This window comes from Sodiomyces alcalophilus (genome assembly GCF_042370955.1).
Source record: "Sodiomyces alcalophilus JCM 7366 unplaced genomic scaffold ACRALscaffold_8, whole genome shotgun sequence".
Lineage (NCBI taxonomy): Eukaryota > Fungi > Ascomycota > Sordariomycetes > Glomerellales > Plectosphaerellaceae > Sodiomyces > Sodiomyces alcalophilus.
In genome coordinates, this window is record NW_027263539.1 from 43,826 (window position 1) to 68,089 (window position 24,264).

Sequence of the window (24,264 nt, forward strand, 5' to 3'; positions counted from 1 at the left end):
GCAGGAGTACGACTCCACGGAAGAGTCCTATTCGGTAGCCGAGTCCTCCCGCCGTTTAGTAGAAGAGTTCTGCCCGGCACGATCCTGTTCGCCTGATTAGGTATTATTCCTATGGTCAGGAAGGTCACCGAAGGCGTATATACCCGAAGAAAACAAAGAGCCCCGTTGGCTCTATGATCCGGAAGAGCTCCCGTGATAGCTCCGCTCTTTAGAAGAACTGGCGCGTTGGTTCCGTTAATCCCGTTATTCCGGCGTCGAGCTCCTATGCTAGCTCCCCTGCCTCCACCGATTCCGTGGCACCGGTTCCGAAGAGTCCTCCCGTGGACTCCGTGATAAAGGAACCTGCCGTTACCGCTACCACCCCTCCTGCCGTTCCCCTGGTTTAGAGTCCGCCTATAGACTCCACCGTTCTGCCGCAGAGCTTCTATGCTAGCTCTACCGCGCCCGCCGTGAAGGAGAGCCCCGTTAGCTTTATAGTCCCGAAAAGTCCGCCTACCGCCGATCAGACTATCGGCACTATCGGCTTTGTGACGGAAGATCGGGTAGTTAAATCTATTCCTACCGATCAGCCTATCCCTGTTCCGCCTATTCCTATTCTGCCTGCCGACCTGCTTTCTTTACTGCCTCCCGACTTCGAAATTAGTTACCCGGAGTAGTATAGGCGTTACCTTAATCCGTACCTCCGGAAAGAGATTAAAAAGACCTTCAGAGACTCTCTTAAAGCTACGCTCCGAGAGGTATATACGCAGATCGATAAGCAGATAGCAGAGGCGATCAAAGAGGCGCGAGTAAGAGCAGAGTCGTCGTGACGGGCGTTAGCGTCTTTATAGGTGGACTTACCTCTAGGGCCAAGGGATCTTAATCCTGTTTTTCCTTATTATCTTCCTCCTCCTACCTCTTTTTCCCCTTCCCTCTTTTCCCGCCTCCTTTCCCTTTTTCCTTTTTCTCTTTTTTTTTCCCCTTTACTTATTCCTCTGCCTGATCAGGGTAACAGAATCGTTTTCGGAAGCAGAAGTCGTCCGTGGAGTCCGTGGGAGCTTTTCTATTTCCTAACAGGGGCCGCGTCTTCTAACGATCGTGGGTTCGAATCTAGGGCCGCGTCTTCCTTTAGATTACGCCCTAGAGCCGGATTTCTTTTCCCCGACGCTGCTCCGTTAACCTGATTAGGACCTTTTTATTATTTTTGGGTTATTTAGAAAGCTACCCTCGAGGGGGACCTCTTCGTATAGCTTTAGGGCCGATGGATATAGAGTCCTGCCCTTCCCCCGATTCCACCCTGCCCTATTTTTATTCCTTTCTTTTCCACGCGAACACCCTAATCGCGAGCCCGTTCTTCTTTTCCCTTTTATATAGAAAGCTATACGCCGCAGGAGCTTCTTCGTACAGCTTTAGGGCCGATAGACAACTAGGCCCTAGGCCCAGCCTATAAGTCTGTGGAGGCCGCCTACACCGATTTTTTAGCTTTTCTTTTAACTATATCTTTTACAGTTTTCCTCCATTTCTTTCGCTTATAACCACGTTAGCCTGATCAGAAGAAGCGTAATCGAACGGTACCGATTTTGATTAATTTGGCCTGCTGGTTATTAAGTTATTATGTGGGTTAGTTGGCCACTATTCCTGCCGCCCATGATTTTACTGGACCTTAATCCTGCCTGCTGTTTTCTGCCGGTAGTCACCACGAGCTTATCCTGCTCACTCTTTTCCTTATTTTTCCTCTTTTTCTTACTCTTTTTACTACTCTTCTTTTCCCCCGATATCTTCGTTCCTCTAATCGGCCCGAGCCTAATCCGCCTGCCTATAGTTAATCCGATTAATCCTGTTAATCCCGTTGATCCTGCTGCTCTTCTTCCTGTTCCTTCGAGCCCGGCTACGATACTGCCGCCTCGAAGAGTCCTGCTAATATTCCTGCCGCGAGACCCGATTCCGTTCTTCGCCTACCGACTCTACGGAAGAACGATATACCGACCTGCCTCTTACGTGCCGTGTCACGCTACTAAAAAGATCCGACCTATATGCTTTATATCGCACAGGCTGGCCTAAAGCAGGTCCGGAGCGGGTTGTTCCGGGCCCGAAAGTGGGAGTGGATCTGCCGCAAAAATAAGGGCAGGAACTTAGCACTATGATCAGAGTTTTATATAGAGTTAATTAAATCAACAGATCGATCGCTTATTTTACGTAATTAAGTTATACGCTGTTTATAATAATTAAGAGTCTTATTTACTCGATAACCTTTTAAAGCTATTTACGCCGAGCTGCCTATAGCTATAACTATAACCTTAAATACGACTATCTATATAAACCACGAAGACTAGGAGCTATAGAAGCGGCTCTATAAAGTCAGGGCCCGTAGCAACGGAGTCTAGGACTTCCTACGCCCTAACGATCTAGCGCCTAGGCCGCTATAAGCCACCCGTCCCGAATTTGCTTCCTACGCCTTTATCGCTAACGCTAACGGCTAACCTTTTAATATATCCGAGCTAACGGTCGCAGGCAAGGCCGCCTATACCGAAGACTACCGCCGATATAAAGAAGATCGTAAAGACTACGAATCCTATTAGAAGGGTATTAACGGCCTGCTTAAATAGGTAAAAGAGTCTATCGCTACGAAGAGATATAAGGCCCTAATAAAGGGCACGACTCCGGAAGAGATCTACGTAGCAGTATAAGCCGACACCGCACCCTATATCGCGACCCGTATAAAGGACTCCTAAAAGAACTACGATCTATATAAGAGCAAGCCACCTATAAACCCCCGGAAGGTAGGCGCCTAGCTAGATAACTAGCAGGACCGGCTTTAGGACTATTATAACGTCGGGATATATAGCGAGCCCCGGGAGATTTAGATTAACGATTTCTTTAACGCTATACGACCTGCCCTAGGTAACTAGGTGGATATAAAGGAAGTAACGCTAGACCTTAAAATAGTATCGGCGATAGCCCTTATCGCGGAAGGGAAAAAGGCGGCGGAATAACTTAATATACCGCCTACTCGAAGCCACAGAATTATAGCCTTCCCGGCCCTAAACCTAGGCGAAGGTGATAATAACGAAGGACTATAACGGACCGGGAGGGGTAACCGGACCAGAGCCTAGCGGGGCCGTAGTGCCTACCCTAAAGGCAAGTCAACTAACCGTATAAGCTCTAAGCGCTAGCAGTCACTCTTCTATAAGGATAAGTACCCCGCGTACTACCGGCGCGGCTATAATCTATAGGGCTACTAGATACTATTCCCGGAGTTAGCGCCGGAGGGTTTTTAAGCTAATAACCTTATTAGGAGGCTTATAAAGAAGTCTCTTAGGATAGACCGGGATTTATAGCACGCTATAGAGAAGATTAGGTCCCGGAATAAAAAGAAAAGGACTACCGTCACTAATAATAATAACGAAGTTAGTGGCGGTGGTAACGGCGGTAACGGCGATAATAATAACAAAGCCCTTAAGGAGGCGTGACTACGTACGGCTATAAAAGACGCCGGCGACGATAATAGCAACGAGGTCTTCTTTAAAATCAAGAAGACCACGAAGCTAGAAAAGCTTATAAATGCATTCTATAAAGGGCAAGGTAAGGCGTTAAACACCGTCCGTTCCGAGCTATACCGGCTAGAAGCCCCGGCGGCCGCCCTCTCGGCAGCCGTATATCCTTTACGTTAGTCCGCTATATTAGACTTAGGTGCTATATCCTACGTTTTCTATAATAGGAGCAGATTTATGGATTATAGACCGGCCCGTCCCGATAACGTTATAATCGCCGGCACCATAACGGTGCCGATTTAAGGATATAGAGACGTTATTATTATAATAGAAAGAACGGCCGGCCCGATAAAGTTCCGGTTAAAAGACGTAGCCTATTACGAAGATTTTATTTATAACCTAGTCTCTAATAAGAAGATACGGCAGAACGGTTACTAGTAGGATTAGGAGCCGCCGAACGATTATATACGCCGCTGTAACCGATTAATCCTCTATAAGCTAAGTATCCACTACGATTAAACCGTTATAAAGCTCTTTCTAGTCACTAATACCCTAGCTACTCTTCTAGCCCTAAGTCTACTAATCCGAAAACCAATTAAAAGAGTAGTTAGCTAAGCCGACGGTAATCTATGGTATCTATGGTTAGGGCACGCCGGCCCTGATATAATCAAATAACTAGAAGAGTAGTTATAGGGCGTTAAACTAAAGGGGCCAGGAACGGTGGAGTATAACGCCTACGCTTAATCGAAGATAGGTCGCTAGATTAGCCGGAGGACCCGTATAGCTTTAAGCTACGCCGGCGAGAGGTAGGCGATCGACTTTACGGATTTCCTACTAACCGTAGATAGATACGTACGGATTATATTCTTCACGGATCGATATAGCGGGTTCGTGGCCTGCTACGTTATAATATTAAAGAGGGCCTCCGATATCTATATAGTTATAAACTAATATATCCGATGGGTTTAGAGTTAATTTAACCGGTAGGTACGGGTCTTTAAGTGTGATAATAAACTAATATAATCGCACGAAATACAGGGTGTAACTAAGGGTTTTAGCATCTAATTAGAGTCCTCTTTAGCAGAGACCCCCGTATAAAACGGTGGTGCCGAAAGATCTAGGGCTATTATAGTGTAGAAGGCACGAGCTATACGAATACACTCCCGATTACCCGATTTCCTATGGGTTAAAGTCGTTCCTACTACTGCTTATATATAAAACAGAACGCCTAAATAACGCCTTAGCTAGAAGACCCTATTCGAAGTTATCTATTAACGTAAGCCGTAGCTAGGGCACCTTCGGGCTTCTAGTTATAAAGCTTTTCTTATAACTAGAGTGTTACGGGCTGACCCCGTGGAGATAATCCGGTAAAGCACCGGATCTTCCGACTAATCATAGTGTGCTCCTAGTGGGTCGCCGCGATATTATATTTAGGTCGCAGGCACCTATAGAGTTTTCCCCTTTCCTTCTTTTCTCCTTAGCTTTAGATAATTTAATTATTCGGCCTTACTCTATAAACAACTCGTAACCAGCCGCTTATATATCTAAAGCTTAGCGAAACCCATACGCTATGCTAATAAAGATAGACTATTATTTCGATCCACCTCCCGGCGCTCTGTTACGCTTAGCGGGTAAGTCGCCCGAGGCTACGGAGTAGAGGAGGGAGATTATTAACCCTCTATAGACTTAAGTCACGACCTTAACTACCTAGATCTAAGAATAATAGAATACTATTAACTAGCTACTATAGGCGATATAAAACTAATAACGTATAACCACGCCTTATCTCGTTATACTATTATAAAAGACTATATAGGGCCCTTAGCCGCTAATCACTACGCCTATGCCCGATATAACGCCTATTCCGAACCTTAGGACTAAAGCGCTTCTATTACCCTAGAAGTTTAACGGTAAACGCTCTAAGTATATAAGCTAGTTATCTAAGATTTATAAAAAGCTTCTACTCGATTAATATCTCTTCTAGAACGCTTACGAGAAATGGTATTTTATTAACGCCTACTTAGATAAAGCTCCCCGCCGCGTTATCGCCTCCTTCTAGGCCGTAGGCGGAACCGATAGTTAATACGACCCTAAAGACTTCCTTAATTACCTTAACCGTATATATAAAGATATTAACGAATAACCCCGCGCGGCTAACGCCCTAAGAATATTACGCTAGCGTAAAGACTAAGCGTTCGGAAGCTTTATACCCGGTTTCGAATAATAGCTCGCTATCGCCGGGGGAGGTTAATAGGATAATATAATAAAGATTACGTTCCTAAAGGGAGCTCTTAGTAATCACCTCTATACCGCCCTTATTACCGCGAAACTACTAAATAACTACCACACTTAGGTAACCGAAATATAAAGCATCGCTTAGAGACTCGAAGCCCTCGCTATAAGGCCACGGTTTAGCTAAGCGCCACGTAATAGTAATAATAATAGTCACGCTTATAATTACGACGGCGATATAAAGATAGGAGGAGTTAATCGAATATAGACTAAGAAGAAAAAGATAAGAGAGTGCTATAACTACGGAAAGAAAGGATACCTTATTAGAAGATACCGCTTAAAGAAAAAAAAACGCTAAGGATTATAAAAAGAACCGCGTAGCGAAGGTCTTAGTAGCCTCGGATAATAAGACGATCTATATAGGAGTCACGGATAACGATAAAGACTCGGAAAAAGAATAGCTCTAGTACGAAAACGGGTACTAGAGCCTATTATAGAGGAATAAAGGGATTAAAAAGAGTTTATATTATAGTCGCGTAGTAGTTATTTAGCTCTTATATAAGCGCGGATTAATAAAAAGTTAGTTACTGCTCTTATAGATACGAGATATAACTATTACGTAGCTATAAATAAACGTCTTATAAAGTCCCTCCGCCTCCTATTAATTAATAGGACTAAAAGACCCCTTTTAGGGTTCTCTAACACTATAGGGTCTATAAGGAGTTCCGGTATCGCTATATACGATCTTAAGATCGGTGAATATATATAACGACTATTCGCCTATATAATACCAGGATTAGATTATAATATATTCCTAGGGAAACTATAGATAAAATATAATAATATAACTTATTACGCGAAAAGATATCGCCTTTATCACGGAGTAGCCCGGATAGATATTCGACTCTAAGGTAAGGAAGAACCCGATAATATTAGAGCTATCCGTGGAGCTTAGGTAATAACCGGGTCGGTATTCGCCGGTATTATATAGCGATTATAAAGGAGATAACGGTTCGGTAAAAAGGAACTCGCGCTTTACGCTATTAGTATTAAGGATATCGATAAAGCCCTCCGAAGTAAGTCCTTAGTCGACCCCCGGAAGTATATCCTAGAAAAGATACTATAATAATTTCCGGACCTATTCTCCGACTTATAAGCAAACCGCCTTCCCCCTTATTAACCTAGGGTTAACCACAAAGTAAACCTTATATAAGGGCCCGATAGTAAGGAGCTAGAATTACCCTAGGGCCCTGTTTATAATATATCCAGAGAGGAACTCTTAGTCCTACGGAAAACCCTTACCGACCTTATTAATAAGGGGTTTATATAAGCTAGCAGCTCCGCCGCTAAAGCTCTAGTTCTATTTATAAGAAAGCTAGGAGGAGGGTTATAATTCTATTACGACTACCGTGCCTTAAATACGATTACCTAGAAAGACCGCTATCCTCTCCTACTAATCACGGAGATACTCCGAAACCTAGAGTAAGCTAAGTAGTTTATAAAGCTTGATATAGTTACTATATTCTATAAGATCCGAATAGCCGCTAGCTATAAAACGAAGATAGTATTCCGAACTCGATTCGGCTTATTTAAATAGTTAGTATACCCTTTTAGACTTAGTAGCGCCCCCGCGTCCTTCTAATAATATATTAATAAGACGTTATAACGCTACCTTAACGACTTTGTTACCGTATATATTAACGATATCCTGATTTACTTAAGCGGGTCCCTCCGCGACTATAAAAAAAAGGTTAACCTAATACTATAATCGCTAAGCGACGCAGGATTAACGCTTAACCTAGTAAAGTACGAGTTTAGTATAAAGACCGTGAAGTACTTAGGGTTTATAGTCACTACTAGCCAGGGCGTTTTATACGACCCTGATAAACTAAAGGCGATCCGAGAGTAGGAAGCCCCGACCTCGGTAAAAGGAGTCCGAAGCTTCCTAGGCTTTATAAACTATTACCGTATATTCGTGGAGAACTTCGCCTATATTATATCCGCCCTAATAAGACTAATAAAGAAGGATCGAGTATTCTCCTAGGGTCCTAATAAATAAGCGGCCTTTAAAGAGGTTAAGAAGAGGTTCTAGGAGGAACCGATCCTACGATAATAGGTCTTAAGTAATAAGACCTTTATAGAAACCGATTACTCAGGATTCGTACTAGGAGGTATATTAGTTTAAGAAAACGAATAAGGATATCGTTACGTAGTCGCCTACTACTTAAGGCGACTTATAGGAGCCGAGTATAACTACCTTATCTATAATAAGGAGATATTAGCGATTATAAGTTATATAACGTATTAAAGAGCAGAGCTCCTAAGTTATAGTCGCTTTACGATCCTATCCGACTATAAGGCCCTAGAATACTTTATAATAAAAAAGATACTTAATAAAAGGCAAAGCCGATAAGCTAGTAAGCTTACCTAATTCGACTTCGTGCTAGAATACCGTAAGGGTGCCGATAACTATACCGCCGACGCTCTCTCGCGAAAAGAATAAGATAAACTAAAGGACTTCTCCGATAAATAGGAATAGGCGCGATATATATAGTTAATCCCCGAGACCTTAATTCCCCTAAAAATCCGCCTCCTTCACGAATACCTATAAATATTCAAAGCTAATAACGAATTATAACGGCTATAGGACGCCACGGCAAAAGAAGATAACTAGTATCGCTAAGCTATATAAGCCGTATCTAAAGGCGATTAATAGTTTTCCCCCTTATTAGGTCTCCGAGCCTAGATTACCGAATACGGGATTACCTTATAAGGACTACTAATATTCCGAGATCGCCTATAGGTACTAGGAGCCTAAGAAGGGAGCATGTTATAAATATAAGTAATTTAATCTATATATAACTCTATAATTAAAGGTTACCCGGGGCGAGATAATATAATTACCCTCGTAGCAAGACGCTTCTTTTAGCCGTGAATAAACCGAGACGTATATAGGTTTATACGTAACTATAACGTTTATAACTAAAGCTATATATGGCGGAACGCTTAATAAGGACTCTTAAAACCACTCCCGATTCCTAAACGAATAAGGAGCGACCTGTTAATAGACTTTATAACGGATCTGCCCCCCGCTAAGGAGAAAAAGTGTAGATACTTATAGGTTATAACTAATCGACTTATAAAGGCTATTACCCTTAAAGCGATAGACTTTATAAAGGCGGAAGCTTATACTAAATAGTTCCTATACTATTATTTTCGGTTCCACGGTATACCTTGCTCTATTATAAATAATAGAGGTTCTAACTAAACGAGTCGCTTTTAGCGATACTTCTATAAATTAGCTAAAATCGAATAACGATTAAGTATTACGTATTGAAGAAAGGCGAAGCCGTCACTGTGCAGAACGGCTCCGCTAGGGCCAAAACAAACAACCAACCAATAGGCTAGCCGAAGGGATAGTCAGGCTCGTCACGGGTCCGTATCTAGAGCTAAAGGGTCCCGAGGAGACGGTCGCCGGGCCTCTAGAAGGGTCGGCAGTGGTCTGATCAGGGGAACGAATAGCTATAGATAGGCAGGCGGGCCTACGGTCGGCTCTTCTGGATCGTCTAGATAACCAAAAAAGGAGGATAATACGAATTATAATTATAATAGGTAATAGGTGATGATCGTGAAAGATCGGACGAAAAGCTAGCTAGATATAGTGGGTCTATTCCGAAGAATAGCCGCATACAAGACCAGATCTCTAGGACCGCGTACGTGGTCACGTGATACCCATGACGTCCAGACCCGGAACACGGGTCTACCCCTCTATAATCGGCCCCAAATTATCAAGCCACGCCTCGTGGTCTTAATAATTTCCAAACACAAACAGCAACCATCCTAAATATATCTCCATTACCCTGATCAGGGCATCCATAAGCAGTCCGTATAGTAACGGCTTCCGTATCTTTCCTCGCGCACGTATTCCTGAAGACGTTTCTCGAAGACGCGGCCTCGAAGGACGGTGACCTTATAGACGTAGAGGTGACCTCGCAGGTCCTTCATACGCAAGCCAGGCGGCGGCGGCGGCTTCCTCGGTTCCGTACAAGGAATAAGCAACGCGGCGGCGGTAAACAGGCGGCGGCCCCAGCGTAGTCTTCGAGAAGACCGTGATAACGAACGCACACACAGGGCAGGCGGCAAAGGCGGCCCCAGTAAAAGATTAATAACGCAAGACGCAGAACCAGGCGACGGCGCAGAGTATATCTATCTTTTTCCACTACCTATATTAAGGCAGGCAGGTAGTCCACTTCTCGGTTCGTAGGCGTAAAGCACGCAGGTCGGATCTTTTCGGCGGCGTGGCACGGCACGCAGGAGGGTCGGTTTATTGGTTCCTTCGCAGAGTCGATAGGCGAAGAACGGGATCGGGTCTCGTGGCAGGAATCGGCAGGCTCTTCGAGGCGGCAGTATCGTGGCCAGGCTCGAAGGAACAGGAAGAAGAGCAGGATCAACGTGATCAACTAGATCAACAGGATTAATAGGATCAACTACAGGCAGGCGGATCAGGCTCGGGCCGATTAAAGGAACGAAGATATTAAGAAAAGAAGAGTAGTAAAAAGAGTAGGAAAAGAGGGAAAAATAAAGAAAAAAGTGAGCAGGTCAAGCTCGTAGTGACTCTACCGGCAGAAAAACGGCAGGCAGGATCAAAAAGGGCAGGCGGTATTAGTGGTACGTGGTCTGCTTCGAAAGAGACAACGAAGATATCCAACGCGTACTACCAATCCAACTAACAAGAACTTAATAACTAGTAGGCCAAATTAATCGAAATTAAAGCCGTTCGAAAGCCCTTCTTCTAATCAGGCTAACGTGGTTACGAGCAAAAGAAAAGGTGGAAAACTATAAAAGATATAGTCTAAGGAAAAGGTAAAGTGTTAAGTGGAAAAGCTAAAAAATCCGTGCAGGCGGCTTCCATAGACTTATAGGCTAGGCCCCGGGCCTAGTTATCTATCGGCCCTAAAGCTATACGAAGAAGCTCCTACGGCGTATAGCTTTCTATACAAAAAGAAAAGAATAGAGGCGACTAGGGTGGAATCGGGGGAGGGCAGGACTCTATATCTATCGGCCCTAAAGCTATACGAAGAGGTCCCCCTTAAGGGCAGCTTTTAAATAACCCTAAAAACAATAAACAAAAACAAAAGGAAAGGTAGAAATAATAGATCCTGATTAGGCTAACGGAGCAGCTTCGGAAAAAAAAAAAAAAAAAATCCGGCTCCAGGGCGTAATCTAAAGACGCGGCCCCAGATATAAGTCCACGAACACGGCCCCCGTCAGGAACTAGAAAAGCAGCTCCCATGGAGTCCACGCACGTCTTCTGCTTCCGAAAACGATTCTATTACCCTAATTAGGTAAAGGAATAGGTGGAGGGAAAAAAAGGAAAAGAGAAAAGGAAAAGGAGGCGGGAAAAGGAAAAGGGAAAAAGAGGTAGGACGGAGGGAGGAAGATAGTAAGGAAAAATCCCTTGGCCTTAGAGGTAAATCCACCTAAAAGACGTTAACGCCCGTCACGAAGACTCTAACTTCGCGCCTCTTCGATCGCCTTTACTATCTCCTTATCGATCTACGTATACACCTCTTTAAGCGTAGCTTTAAGGGAGTCTCCGAAAATCTCTTCGATCTTTTCCTAGAAGTGCGGATTAAGGTAATACGCATACTATACCGGATAACTGATTTCGAAGTCGGTAGGCAGAAGGGAAAGCAGGTAGGCCTGATCGGTAAGAACAGGAACAGGGGTAAGGCGATCGGTAGGCGGAAAAGAGATAGGCTAATTAGTGGGAATAGATTTAACCACCTAATCTGCCGTCATAAAGCCGATAGTGCCGATATTCTAATCGGCGGGCGGGCTTTTCGGGACTATAGAGCCAACGGGGCTCTCCTGCACGGCGGGCGCGGGGGGAACGGTGGAGTCCACGGGAGGACTCTTTTCCACCGCAGGAACGGTGGGCGTCTTCTTCTCTTCCACAGAGTCTATAGGAGGACTCTTCGGAACCGGTGCCACGGAATCGGTGGAGGCAGGGGAGCTAGCATAAGAGCTCGGCGCCGGAATAACGGGATCAACGGAACCAACGCGCCAGTTCTTCTAAAGCGCGGAGCTATCACAGGAGCTCTTCCGGATCACGGAGCCAACGGGGCTCTTCCTTTCCGGGCACGTACACCGTCGGTAACCTTCCTGACCGCAGGAATAATACCTGATCAGGCGAACAGGAACGTGCCGGGCGGCAGGACTCTCTTCCTGACTCTTCCGCGGAGTCGTACTTCTACCGCGGCGGCGGCGGCTCTTCCGACTACTGCTTCGGCTACGACTACGTGGACTACCCGGAACGGTAGGCTGCCTACGGGCAACGACGTCACCGTTGGTCTGATCGGACGAACGGGAAGTAAGTAACGGCAAAGAGATACCGCGCGCCCTTTGAGCGTATAGCTCCTACAGGGCTGCCTCGCACGCCTTCAGTGCGACTCTCGCGAGGACCTCTAGACAAGAGGTCAACCCGATCAAAAGGAACAGGAACGTATCCCACGCGCGACTCTGACCACCCTGGTGTTGTATCCTCCTCTTTCCACGACGTCGCCGTTGTAACGTCTTCCTCTCTATATACGACTATTAATCTATAGGCAGTCTCTGCTCTTCCGGATCCATGGTACTCGGGACCGTCGAACCGGATCCGTGGGACTATTAGTGTGTAGGCAGTCTCTGCGTCGGGATAGACTATTAATCTATAGGCAGTCTCTGCTCTTCCGAAGCATTATCGGGATCGCTTTTCCGGAGACTCAGGCCCCGGGAAACTGTTTTTAGTGTTTTTGTTATTATTATATCGTAACCGGAATCAGAACTTAAACTCGAAACAGAATCGTCGTCTTTCGGACCTCTTCTTCTTCTAGTGCCCACGTAACGCGATATTCTTCCAGGCCTTATCCTAAGCCCTTCGCCCGTCATTAGAGGACCAACCAGAACCGTATCGTATCCAAAACAAGACTCAAAATCCGAAGCCAAAACCGAAGACTCAAAGGCTTAAAACAGGATAAAGAAAACCGTGACCGTATCGTATTAATAACGCTGACAGGCCGTTCGTTTAGGCAGGCCGGAACTACCCTTGTGCGCAGGAAGGATCCCCCACGCCGATTATATCCGCCTCCGAGCACTAATTAAAGAAAGGCGAAGCCGTTACTATGCAGAACGGCTCCGCTAGGGCCAAAACAAACAACTAACTAATAGGCTAGCTGAAGGGATAGTCAGGCTCGTCACGGGTCCGTATCTAGAGCTAAAGGGTCCCGAGGAGACGGTCGCCGGGCCTCTAGAAGGGTCGGCAGTGGTCTAATCAGGGGAACGAATAGCTATAGATAGGCAGGCGGGCCTACGGTCGGCTCTTCTGGATCGTCTAGATAACCAAAAAGGGAGGATGATGCGAATTGTGATTGTGATGGGTGATAGGTGACGATCGTGAAAGATCGGACGAAAAGCTAGCTAGATATAGTGGGTCTATTCCGAAGAATAGCCGCATACAAGACCAGATCTCTGGGACCGCGTACGTGGTCACGTGATACCCATGACGTCCAGACCCGGAACACGGGTCTGCCCCTCTACAGTATTACCCCTAGACCGATAAAGCCACCGAATAAGTAAACTAAGAAGTATAAGCGTACCTCTAAGCCTTTATCTACTATATATAAAATAATTAGGACCGGTTATTACCCGCCGCCTAATTAGTATTAAATAACTAAGAGAGCTTTACTACTAAGATAAGCCCGTTCTTCCTTAAACACGGATATTATATCGACCCGATCTAGATCTATAAGGAACTAAGCAGCGACGCTTAGGAGTTTATAGCCTATAACCTGCTTCGCCGTCTCTAAGAAGCTATAGAGTTCGCCTAAGCCTTAATAGCGGCCACGCAGCTATAATAGGAAGAGTCGGCGAATAAGCGCTGTATCCCCGCTAAACGCCTTTATAAAGGCGACCTTATATAGCTCTTACTCACGAACTACTTTACCCTAAGACCGTTATATAAGTTAAGCTAGCTATACTAGAAGTATAGGGTTACTAAGGTTATTAACCCGCACGTTATAAAACTAGATATACCTTCGAACGTATACCCGAGGTTTTATATAAACCTCCTATAATATATAAGCAAAGACCCGCTTCCTAGTTAAATTCTACACGACCCTTAACCCGGACTAATTCATAACGGCCTTAAAAAAGACGAATAGACGGTAAAGGAAATCTTATACGCTAGGAATAGGAGGGTAGGCAAAGGCGTAAAAAGAGAGGCGTTAGTAAAGTAAGAAGGATACGCCTAGATATCTTAGGAACTAACAGAGTCCCTATAAGAATTAACCGCCCTAGACCACTATAAAGAGAAGTATAGCCTAATTAAAGTTAATAATAGACTACACGAATAGTATAAGAAGAAGAAAAGTTATAGGAAAGGCAGTAAGGGTTAAGTAAAGGTTAGGATAATAGTAAAGCTATCTATATTAATTAAGTCGGGGCGGATAAGCCCCGCCCCTAGCTATCGGGTTTAGGTATTAAGATTAATATCGTTATAAGCGTCCTCGTGACTATTAACGCTTTTAGCGATAATAGGAGACGATATAGACGCTATAACCTCGGCCTACCTATCCTTTTTCTTTCCTTTAAAGGACTTAACGTCCTTTACCTTAATATAAATAACCCCTATAACGTTCTTAACCACCTATAAGAACCGGTTAAGCCGGCGTAGGCCTTCTACCCCTATAAAGGTAATCGTTATACTAGGAATAGGCGTAATAATAGTAGGAGGCGCCGCGATAAGTATAGGTCCACTTACTATAATATAAGAGTCCCCGCGGGGGGGGGGGAGGCGGTGGCTTATACCGATAAGTAAGGCTTACTAGTACCCGAGTCGATAGGCGTTAAAATAGGCTTATCCTCTTATAAAGTGCTAGAGGTCTTTTTTAAAACCCCGGATACCTTTTAGAAGGCCGAATAAGCCGCTATAAGCGCCTCCGTCGCCTTAGGGCTATAGAAGGGGTCGTTATTAACTACCTTCGCCGCCTTTAGGAGTATTACTAATAGACTAGTTATCCTAGGCGGAGGAGGAACATACCTATAACCACTTTTCGAGTAATTATAGCACTTAGGATTAGGTATCCTTACTCCGGGTCCCGACTAGTCGCGGTAACGCCGCCTATCCTAGCTATTCGTAATAGCCTTTATATAAGAGTAGTAAAAGACCGAATAGGTCCTTCTAGGAGGATGTTTTATTCTATAAGCACGCTTCGCGGGGCTCTTAACTACTATAGAAGCTTCGCCCGCGGAACGCTTGCCCTTGGCCTTAGCGGCTCGGGCTGGCTAGGCGCGGCGGTCTATAGCTAAGGTAGGAGAAGTGATCTCCTTATTAGCCGGGGCGGGAGCAGGTACCTCCTCGCCGGTATTATTATTATTATTATTATTAGCCCCCTGTATTATATATATAAGTTAGTAAACGTCGCGCGAAGCTCTTAGGAAGAACGGGAAACGTACCTTAGGGGCCAGAGATAATCCTAAAAACTTAAATATCTTTTAAAGAGAGAGATAAGGGGTTAGAATAATAAAACGGCGTGTAAAAGGGTGGTAGGCGATAGAAAACGTATTACTAGTGGTAAAGGATATTATTAAAGAAGAGAAGAAAAAATAAGATAACGGAGGTAATAGTAAAGTTAGTATTATTAATAAACGAGTTACACGGTTAGAGAAGGTACGCCTATCGGTTCCTTATATAGAAGGAACGATCCTATAACCCGTTTATAAATAATAATAATAGCCGTATATAACACGTTAATTAATCGTATAACTATAAAGGCCTACCTCGAGCGCTTTTTAATAAATAAAGAGGTTATTCGGGATTAAAAAGCCACTAAGGGTTATTATTTAATTAATAAAAAGGCGTTATTTAATTAAATAATAACGCTCCGCGAACCTATACCGAAGACTAACGACTTACCAAGGGGGGAGGGGGGTAATATTACGGGCTAACCCCGTGGAGATAATCCGGTAAAGCACCGGATCTTCCGACTAATCATAGTATACTCCTAGTAGGTCACCGCGATATTATATTTAGGTCGTAGGCACCTATAGAGTTTTCCCCTTTCCTTCTTTTCTCCTTAGCTTTAGATAATTTAATTATTCGGCCTTACTCTATAAACAACTCGTGACCAGCCGCTTATATAGAGCAGCTTTAATAAGGTCTAGAAAGCTTTAAAACCGGCTAGCGCCGCGGGCCTATATCGGTTACCTTATAGGCTACGATTTAACTAATATATACCGTATCTAGGTTCCTAGCCTTCGAAGGAACGGGATCGTCCGTATACGTTAAAGAAAGGCGAAGCTATTACTGTGCAGAACGGCTCCGCTAGGGCCAAAACAAACAAACAACTAATAGGCTAGCCAAAGGGAAGGGTCAGGCTCGTCACGGGTCCGTATCTAGAGCTAGGGTCCCGAGGAGACGGTCGCCGGGCCTCTAGAAGGGTCGGCAGTGGTCCGATTATGGGAACGAATAGCTATAGATAGGCAGGCGGGCCTACGGTCGGCTCTTCTAGATCGTCTAGATAACTAAAAAGGGAAGGATAATACAAATTATAATTATAATAGGTAATAGGTAACGATTATAAAAGATCGGATAAAAAGCTAGCTAGATATAGTGGGTCTATTCCGAAGAATAGCCGTATATAAGACTAGATCTCTAGGACTAAGTGGTTATATAATATCTATAACGTCTAGACCCGGAACACGGGTCTGCCCCTCTATAATCGGCCCTAAATTATTAAGCCACGCCCCGTAGTCTTAATAATTTTATTATAAATAAAAGCAATAACTAAATAACCGTCCTAAATATATCTCTATTACCCTAATCAGGGCATCCTATAAGCAGCCTATCCAGTAATAGCTTCCGTATCTTTCCTCGCGCGTGTGTATTCCTATAGGTGTCTCTCGAAGACGCAGGCTCGAAGGACTATAACCTTAAAGACGTAGAGGTGACCTTGTAGGTCCTTCGTGCATAAGCCAGGCGGCGGCGGCGGCGGCTTCCTCGGTTCCATATATAGAATAAGCAACGCGGCGGCGGCGGTAGTAGTAGTAGGCGGCGGTAAAATAGGCGGCGGCCCTAGCGTAGTCTTCGAGAAGGCCGTGACGACGAACGCATACACAGGGCAGGCGGCGGCTAATAAGGCAACGCGGCGGCCCTAGTAAAAGATTAACGATATAGAACGCAGAACCGGGCAACGACGCAGAGTATATCTATCTCTTTCCACTACCTATAAGGCAGGCAGTCCATTTCTCGGTTCGTAGGCGTAAAGCATGTAGGTCGGATCTTTTCGGCGGTATAGCACGGTATATAAAAGGCAGGTCGGTTCGTCGGTTCCTTCGCAGAGTCAGTGGGCGAAGAACAGGATCGCGGCAGGAGTCTTTAAGGCGGTAGTATTATAGCCGGGCTTAAAGGAATAAGAAGAAGAAGCAGCAGGATCAACGGGATCTACTAGATCAACCAGATTAATCGGATTAATAGGATCTATCGGATTAACTGCAGGTAGGTGGATCAGGCTTAGGCTAATCAGAGGAACGAAGATATCGGGGAGAAGAAAAGTAGTAAAAAGAGTAGGAAAAAGAGGAAAAGAGGAAAAGCTTATAGTGACTCTGCCGGCAGAAAACAGCAGGCAGGGTTAAGATCCAAAAAGGGTAGGCGGGATTAGTGGCATATAGTCTGCTTCGAATAGACGGCGAAGATATCCTACGCGTACCACCAAGCTAACCAATAAGAATAACTCGATAACCTACGGGCTAAATTAATCGAAATCGGCACCGTTCGATTTAGCTTATCCTAATCAGGCCAACGTGGTTACGAGCGAAAGAAAAGGTGAAAAACTATAAAAGATATAGTCTAAAGAAGAGGTAAAGTGGTTAGGTAGAAAAGCTAAAAAATCGGCAGGTTACTCCTATAGACTCATGGTATAGGCTAGGCCCCGGGCCCAGTTATCTATCGGCCCCAAAGCTATACGAAGAAGCTCCTGCGGCGTATAGCTTTCCATATAAAGAATAGGTTAGATTAGGGTCTTCGTGTAGAAAAGAAAAGAGGCGGGCAGGGTGAAATCGGGGAGGGCAGGACTCTATATCTATCGGCCCTAAAGCTATACGAAGAGGTCCCCCTTAAGGGCAGCTTTTAAATAACCCAAAAATAATAAAAAGATCCTGATTAGGTTAACAGAGCAGCTTCAGGAAAAAAAGAAATCCGGCCCCAGGGCGTAATCCAAAGGAAAGACACGGCCCCAGATTCGAACCCACGATCTTCGGAAGACGCGGCCCCCGTCAGGAACTAAATAGCTCCTACGGAGTCCTCGAGCGACTTCTATTTCCGAAAAAGACTCTATTACCCTGATTAGGCAGAGGGAAAGGTAGGGAAAGGAAAAGGAAAAAGGGAAAAGGGCGGGAAAAAGGAAAAAAGGGAGGAGGGAGGAGTGAGGAAGACAGCGAGGAAAACAGGATTAAAATCCCTCGGCCCTAGAGGTAAATCCACCTAAAAAGAAGATATTAACGGCCGTTAAGAGCTAAAGCTCTTATAACTTCATAAACGTCTTCGTCTCCTAAGAACGATTACGTCAACGCCCAATTATAAAGGCCCTGCTTTCGCCACACCTCTGCTTCCATCACGTTAATCACCTACTATAAAGCTTAAATCTCTACCTTCTTTACCTCCTCTTCGAGGGAGGTGCCGAATATCTCTTCGATATATAGCCGGCTTCGACTATAATAGCCTATATACCACTATAGATAAGGATTCTCGAAGCTATTAAGTAGAAGGAAGCCCGTCTACTTAGGTAGGCGGGTAAGCAGGTTAACGAACGGATCGGTAATAATATCCTCGGTCTTTATAGCGGGAGGCAGGCCTATAATATATCGCCGCTCCTCTTCTTCGTCCTCTACCGTATACTTATCGATATATACTTATATTTCGTCTTCTAAGCCTAGAGGTAGGCGGAAAGACTAATTAATAGGAACGGTAGGAGCAGGGGAGTCCACGGGGGGACTCTGGATTAAAGGAATAGGAGGGGCGGTGGCGGCGGTAACCGGAACCGGCGCTATAGAATCGGTAAAGGCGGGCGAGCTAGTATAGGAGCTTATCTCCACGGCGGGCGCGGGGGGAACGGTAGAGTCCACGGGAGGACTCTTTTCCACCGTAAGAACGGTAGGCGTCTTCTTCTCTCCCATAGAGTCCTCGGGAGGACTCTAGACTAAAGGGACGGCGGGAGGGGCGGCTGTAACGGTAAAGTCCACGGGAGGACTCTAGACCAGAGGAACGGAATCGGTAAAGACAGGGGAGCTAGCACGGGAGCTCGGCGCCGGAATAACAGGATTAACGGACTTAACGCGCCAGTTCTTCTAAAGCGCGGAGCTATCATAGCTCTTCCGGATCGCGGAGCTAATAGGGCTCTTCGGGCACGTACGCCGATAGTAACCTTCCTAACCGCAGGAATAACACCTAATCAGGCAAACTAGAACGTGCCGGGCGGCGGGACTCTCTTCCTAACTCTACTACCGAATCGGGCTCTTCCGTGGAATCGTACTTCTACCGCGGTAGCGGCTCTTCCGACTACTACTTCTGCTACTTTAGCTGCCCTCCGTAAGCTGCCCACGCGTAACGACGTCACCGTTAGTCTAATTTAACGAACAGGAAGTAAACAACGGTAAAGAGATATCGTGACCATCGCGGCAGGACCTTAGAGTATAAAGCTCTTCCAGGGCTGCCTAGCACGCCTTTAGCGTAACTCTCGCGACGACCTCAAAATAGGAGGTCAAGCCGATCAAGAGGAATAGGAACGTATCCCACGCGCAACCACCTCGAGGAGGCTAACCGTCCCGGTATTATATCCTCCTCTTACGACGCTAAGGCGTCTTCCTCTTATATTATAACTATTAATCTATAGGCAGTCTCTACGTCGGTTTAGACTATTCTTTCTAAGCAGGCAGTCTTTACTCTTCCGGATCCGTGGTGCTCGGGACCGTTAAACCGGATCTTTAGGACTATTAGTATACAGGCAGTCTCTGCGTCGGGATAGATTATGGCTGTTAATCTGCAGGCAGCCTCTGCGTCGGGATACTCTTCCGGAGACTCGGGCCCCGGGAAACTATTTTTATGGTTTTCGTTATATATATTATTTTTAGTGTTTTTATTAATAATATATCGTAGCCGGAATCTGAACTCGTATCGTAACCTTCTTTTTCTTCTTTTCTGCTACTACCCACGTAACGCGCTATTCTGCCGGGCCTTAACCTAAGCCCTTTGGCCGCTATTAGAGGGGAAATCTATAACTAAAACTATATCGTATCTAAACCTATACCGTATCCAAAACCGTGTCGAAACCGAAGCTATGCCGTATCTAATACTGTATCGTAACCAAACCAAGACTCAAGACCAAAGACTTAAAGGGAAGACCGTAACCGTATCGAGACCAAGACTAATAATCGTTAACAGGCCGTTCGTTTAAGCAGGCCGGAACTACCCTTGTGCGCAGGATTATAATCTCCCACGCCGATTATATCCGCCTCCGAGCACTAATTAAAGAAAGGCGAAGCCGTTACTATACAGAACGGCTCCGCTAGGGCCAAAACAAATAACTAACTAATAGGCTAGCCGAAGGGAAGGGTCAGGCTCGCCACGGGTCCGTATCTAGAGCTAGGGTCCCGAGGAGACGGTCGCCGGGCCTTTAAAAGGGTCGGCAATGGTCCGATCAGGGGAACGAATAGCTATAGATAGGCAGGCGGGCCTACGGTCGGCTCTTCTAGATCATCTAGATAACCAAAAAGGGAAGGATAATGCAAATTATGATTATAATAGGTGATAGGTGACGATTATAAAAGATCGGACAAAAAGCTAGCTAGATATAGTGGGTCTATTCCGAAGAATAGCCGCATACAAGACCAGATCTCTAGGACTAAGTAGTCACGTGATATCCATAACGTCCAGACCCGGAACACGGGTCTGCCCCTCTACAACATAACGTTATGTTTAACGAATAAGAGTATTTTAATGGTAGGCTCGAAGCCCTAAAGGACGATTTACGTTAATTAACGGAAGAGTAGTTAGCGGATATTATTAATTAGATCCGCTTACTAGAGCTATATATAATTAAGTAAGGCGAGCCGTAAGAGGAGGCCGCCGATACGTTTATAATAGCATACTTTAAGCCTATTCTTTAGTCAGGCAGCGAGGTTAACGAACCTCTCCTAAGGGCTGCGCCTGCCGGCCTCGAGGCTTAGGGGGTGGAACCGTTTATAGAGCCCGAGAGGCCGGAAGAGCCCGAGAGGCCGGAACGGTGGGAGGAGCTTATAGAGCCTATAAGGCCGGAGCTAGAAAAAGACTCTTCTATGGCCGCGATTAATCACTAACGCCTAGACAGTCACCTTCTAACTCCACTAGAAACCCCTCCTTAGGCAGGGCTTACGGCGGCTGCTTTCACGGGCTATATGCCTATAAAGCGGGGGGGGCCAAATTTCGAAGCTATAGCAGTAACCGAGTCTGGATCTCTGCTTTTAACGCAGGAAGATATACCCTATTAGTCCGTAATTTAAATAGCAAGCCGCTAATAAAGTTAAAAATCAAAAAGGCACTTAAAAGACCCCGTAAAATATACCGTAAGTAACTGCCGGCCCCTCCGAGAAATTAATAAGACCTCGAAAACCACCTATACGAAATCCTATTCCGATAAGCTTAAAGGGATCACCTAAAGAGTTATAAAGAGATAGGCTCGTGGATCACGGTGCCGAAAGATAGGGCGAAGGGGTATTAAGTGCTAGGCTGTATATAGGTGATAACTTATAAGTTTAATAAGCACGGCTTTCTATAGAAGTGCAAGGCTAGATTAGTGGTCCATGGAGATTAATAGTATTAGGACTTATTAGAAGATATATATATAGCCACTCTTACTAGTCGGTCCTTTAGATCGTTAATAGCGATCGCCGCCCGCTTCGACCTATTCTTAATATAGTATAACGTCGTTAACGCTTTTGTGCACGCCCCTCTGCCCCACGATATATATATACGGTTCCCGCCCGGGACCGCGGTGCCGGGTTAATTACTATTACTAAAGAAGGCGTTATACGGGCTATAGGAGTCTCTATTACTATGGCAAAAGCATATTATAGAAGTGCTAAAAAGAGACGGGTTTAAGATAGTGCTATAAGAGCCCTGCTGCTTTATACGCCGTGGGCTAATCCTATTCTTTTATATAGATAATATTATAATCGGCTTTAAGGAAGGCTTTAGGGAAGAGATAGAATAGGCTATCGCGAGCCTACGAAAGCACTACGCCCTATAAGGCGGGCAGCTACTATAGTGGTTCCTTAGGATTAAGGTTATTCGGGACCGTCTAACTAGGAGGATATAGCTATTATAACGCGATTATATTATAAAGGTAGGATATCTGTTATTAACGGCATCTAACTATAAACCCATAAGCCCTATAAAGCCGATAGAGCTGCTACCGTATACTAGGAAGTCCACTACCGTTAAAAGCTATTAACGGAAGATAGGATTAGTTCTGTACGCTATAGTGATTACACGCCCCGATATCGCCTTTATAGTATCTCGACTCTATAGATTTAATATAAATCCAAGCCGTTAGCATCATAAAGCAGCTAACTATCTAATCCGATATCTGCTAGCCACGTAAACCTACGCCCTAGAACTAGGTGGCGGCGACTCTATCAAGATGTTTACCGACGCGTCCTTTATAGATAACTCAATTAATCGTAAAAGCAGTCAGGTATTTATAATACGCCTGTTTAGAGGCATAATAGCCTGGCGAGCTAATAAGCAAGCAACGGTGATAACGTTAATAATAGAGGCAGAGCTACTCTTGCTGGTATAAGGTGCGAAGGAAGGGATATTCACGAAGAGGCTGTTAGAGGCGATAGGCGTGATATTCGACGATCCACGATTAAAGATACGATACGATAATAGCTAAACGATACGCCTACTAACGGCGGAGATCGCTTAATTAAATACGCGATTACGGTATATAGATATATATAACTATTAGTTACGAGAGGCGTAGCAGTATAGAAGGATTAAAGTCAGCTACGTTATAAGCGCCGATATAATAGCCGATAGATTAACGAAGGTCCTGTCTAGGGAAAAGTTTATAAGTTTTAGAAAACAGGTAGAGGTAATGGATATACAGGGACGCCTCTATATAAATAAGCTAGAGGAGATCTTACCGGAGTATCTAGAAGAGCTGGAAGAGAAGTTCGATAGGAGCTACGAGGACGTTATAGAAGGGGATATATCGATGGAAGACGCCTATAAATAACGTTAACTAAGTAACTATTATATAGTTATTTAGTTAGGGGGGTGTGTTATATAGGCTGGCCTAAAGCAGGTCCGGAGCGGGTTATTCCGGGCCCGAAAGTGGGAGTAGATCTGCCGCAAAAGTAAGGGCAGGAACTTAGCACTACGATCAGAGATTTCCACAGAGTCAATTAGATTAATAGATCGATCGCTTATTTTCACGTAATTGAGTTATACGCTGTTTGTAACACCGAGTCCTCCTAAGTCCTCCAGAGTCCCCCAGGGACTTCCTAAGTCCTCCAGGGTCCTCCCGAGTCCCCCGGGACCCTAGGTGGACCCACGGACCTCCAGGTAGGCCCACGGACCTTTAGGTGGACCCATAGACCTCTAGGTAGGCCCACGGACCTCTAGGTGGACCCATAGACCTTCAGGACCTCCGGAATAACCCACGGACCTTCAGGACCTCCGGAATAACCCACGGACCTTCAGGACCTCCGGAATAACCCACGGACCCTCGCTTATACTTCGAGGGCCCGGATACCAAATCAGTAGCTTGAATAAAACGTAGGAAAGGACTATATATATTAGGCTGCCCGCCTCCCTCTTCCTTTTCTTTCTTCTCTCTCTCTGTATCTTACTTCTGCAGTCTTCATAGTCTTCCACAATTCAAACTGCCTCTTTTCCTCTAGATCTTCCTCTTCCGTTCCATCTCTTCGTGACCGTTGTAAAACCAAGAAGTGGACTGCGTGCCTTATAGGTAGTGGAAAGAGATGGATATACTCTGCGTCTCTTAGTTCTGCGTTCTGCGTTGTTAATCTTTGACTAGGGCCGCCGCGTTGCCTTATTACTATGGAAGGCCGCCGCCTGTTTGCCGCCGCCGCCGCGTTACTTATTCCTATAGTCACGACCAGGAACCGAGGAAGCCGCCGCCGCCGCCGCCTGGCTTACGTATAAAGGACCTGCGAGGTCGCCTCTGTCTTTAAGGTCACCGTCCTTTAAGCCTGCGTCTTTAAGAAGACGTCTTCAGGAATATACGCGTAAGGAAAGAAGACGATACGGAAGCTGTTACTGTATAGGCTGCTTATAGATGCCCTGATTAGGGTAATAGAGATATATTTAGGACGGTTATACTGTTATTTATATTAAAATTATTAAGACCACGGGGCGTGGCTTAATAATTTAGGGCCGATTATAGAGGGGCAGACCCGTGTTCCGGGTCTAGACGTCATGGATATCACGTGACTACTTGGTCCTAGAGATCTGGTCTTGTAT

General features: G+C 45.2%; 1 protein-coding gene across 1 annotated transcript; it reads right to left on the minus strand.

Annotated features, from left to right (window-relative positions):
• Window positions 1-208: 208 nt before the first annotated feature.
• ACRALDRAFT_2022235 (uncharacterized protein) lies at window positions 209-18,353 on the minus strand (the record flags this gene model as incomplete). Its single annotated transcript, XM_071020088.1, has 9 exons — window positions 209-217; window positions 9,624-9,798; window positions 9,978-10,162; window positions 11,565-11,648; window positions 11,697-11,777; window positions 11,817-11,835; window positions 11,901-11,930; window positions 12,050-12,222; window positions 18,342-18,353. The coding sequence occupies 9 exons, from the start codon at window positions 18,351-18,353 to the stop codon at window positions 209-211; spliced, it is 768 nt and encodes a 255-aa protein (XP_070871336.1).
• Between the last annotated feature and the right edge of the window lie 5,911 nt (window positions 18,354-24,264).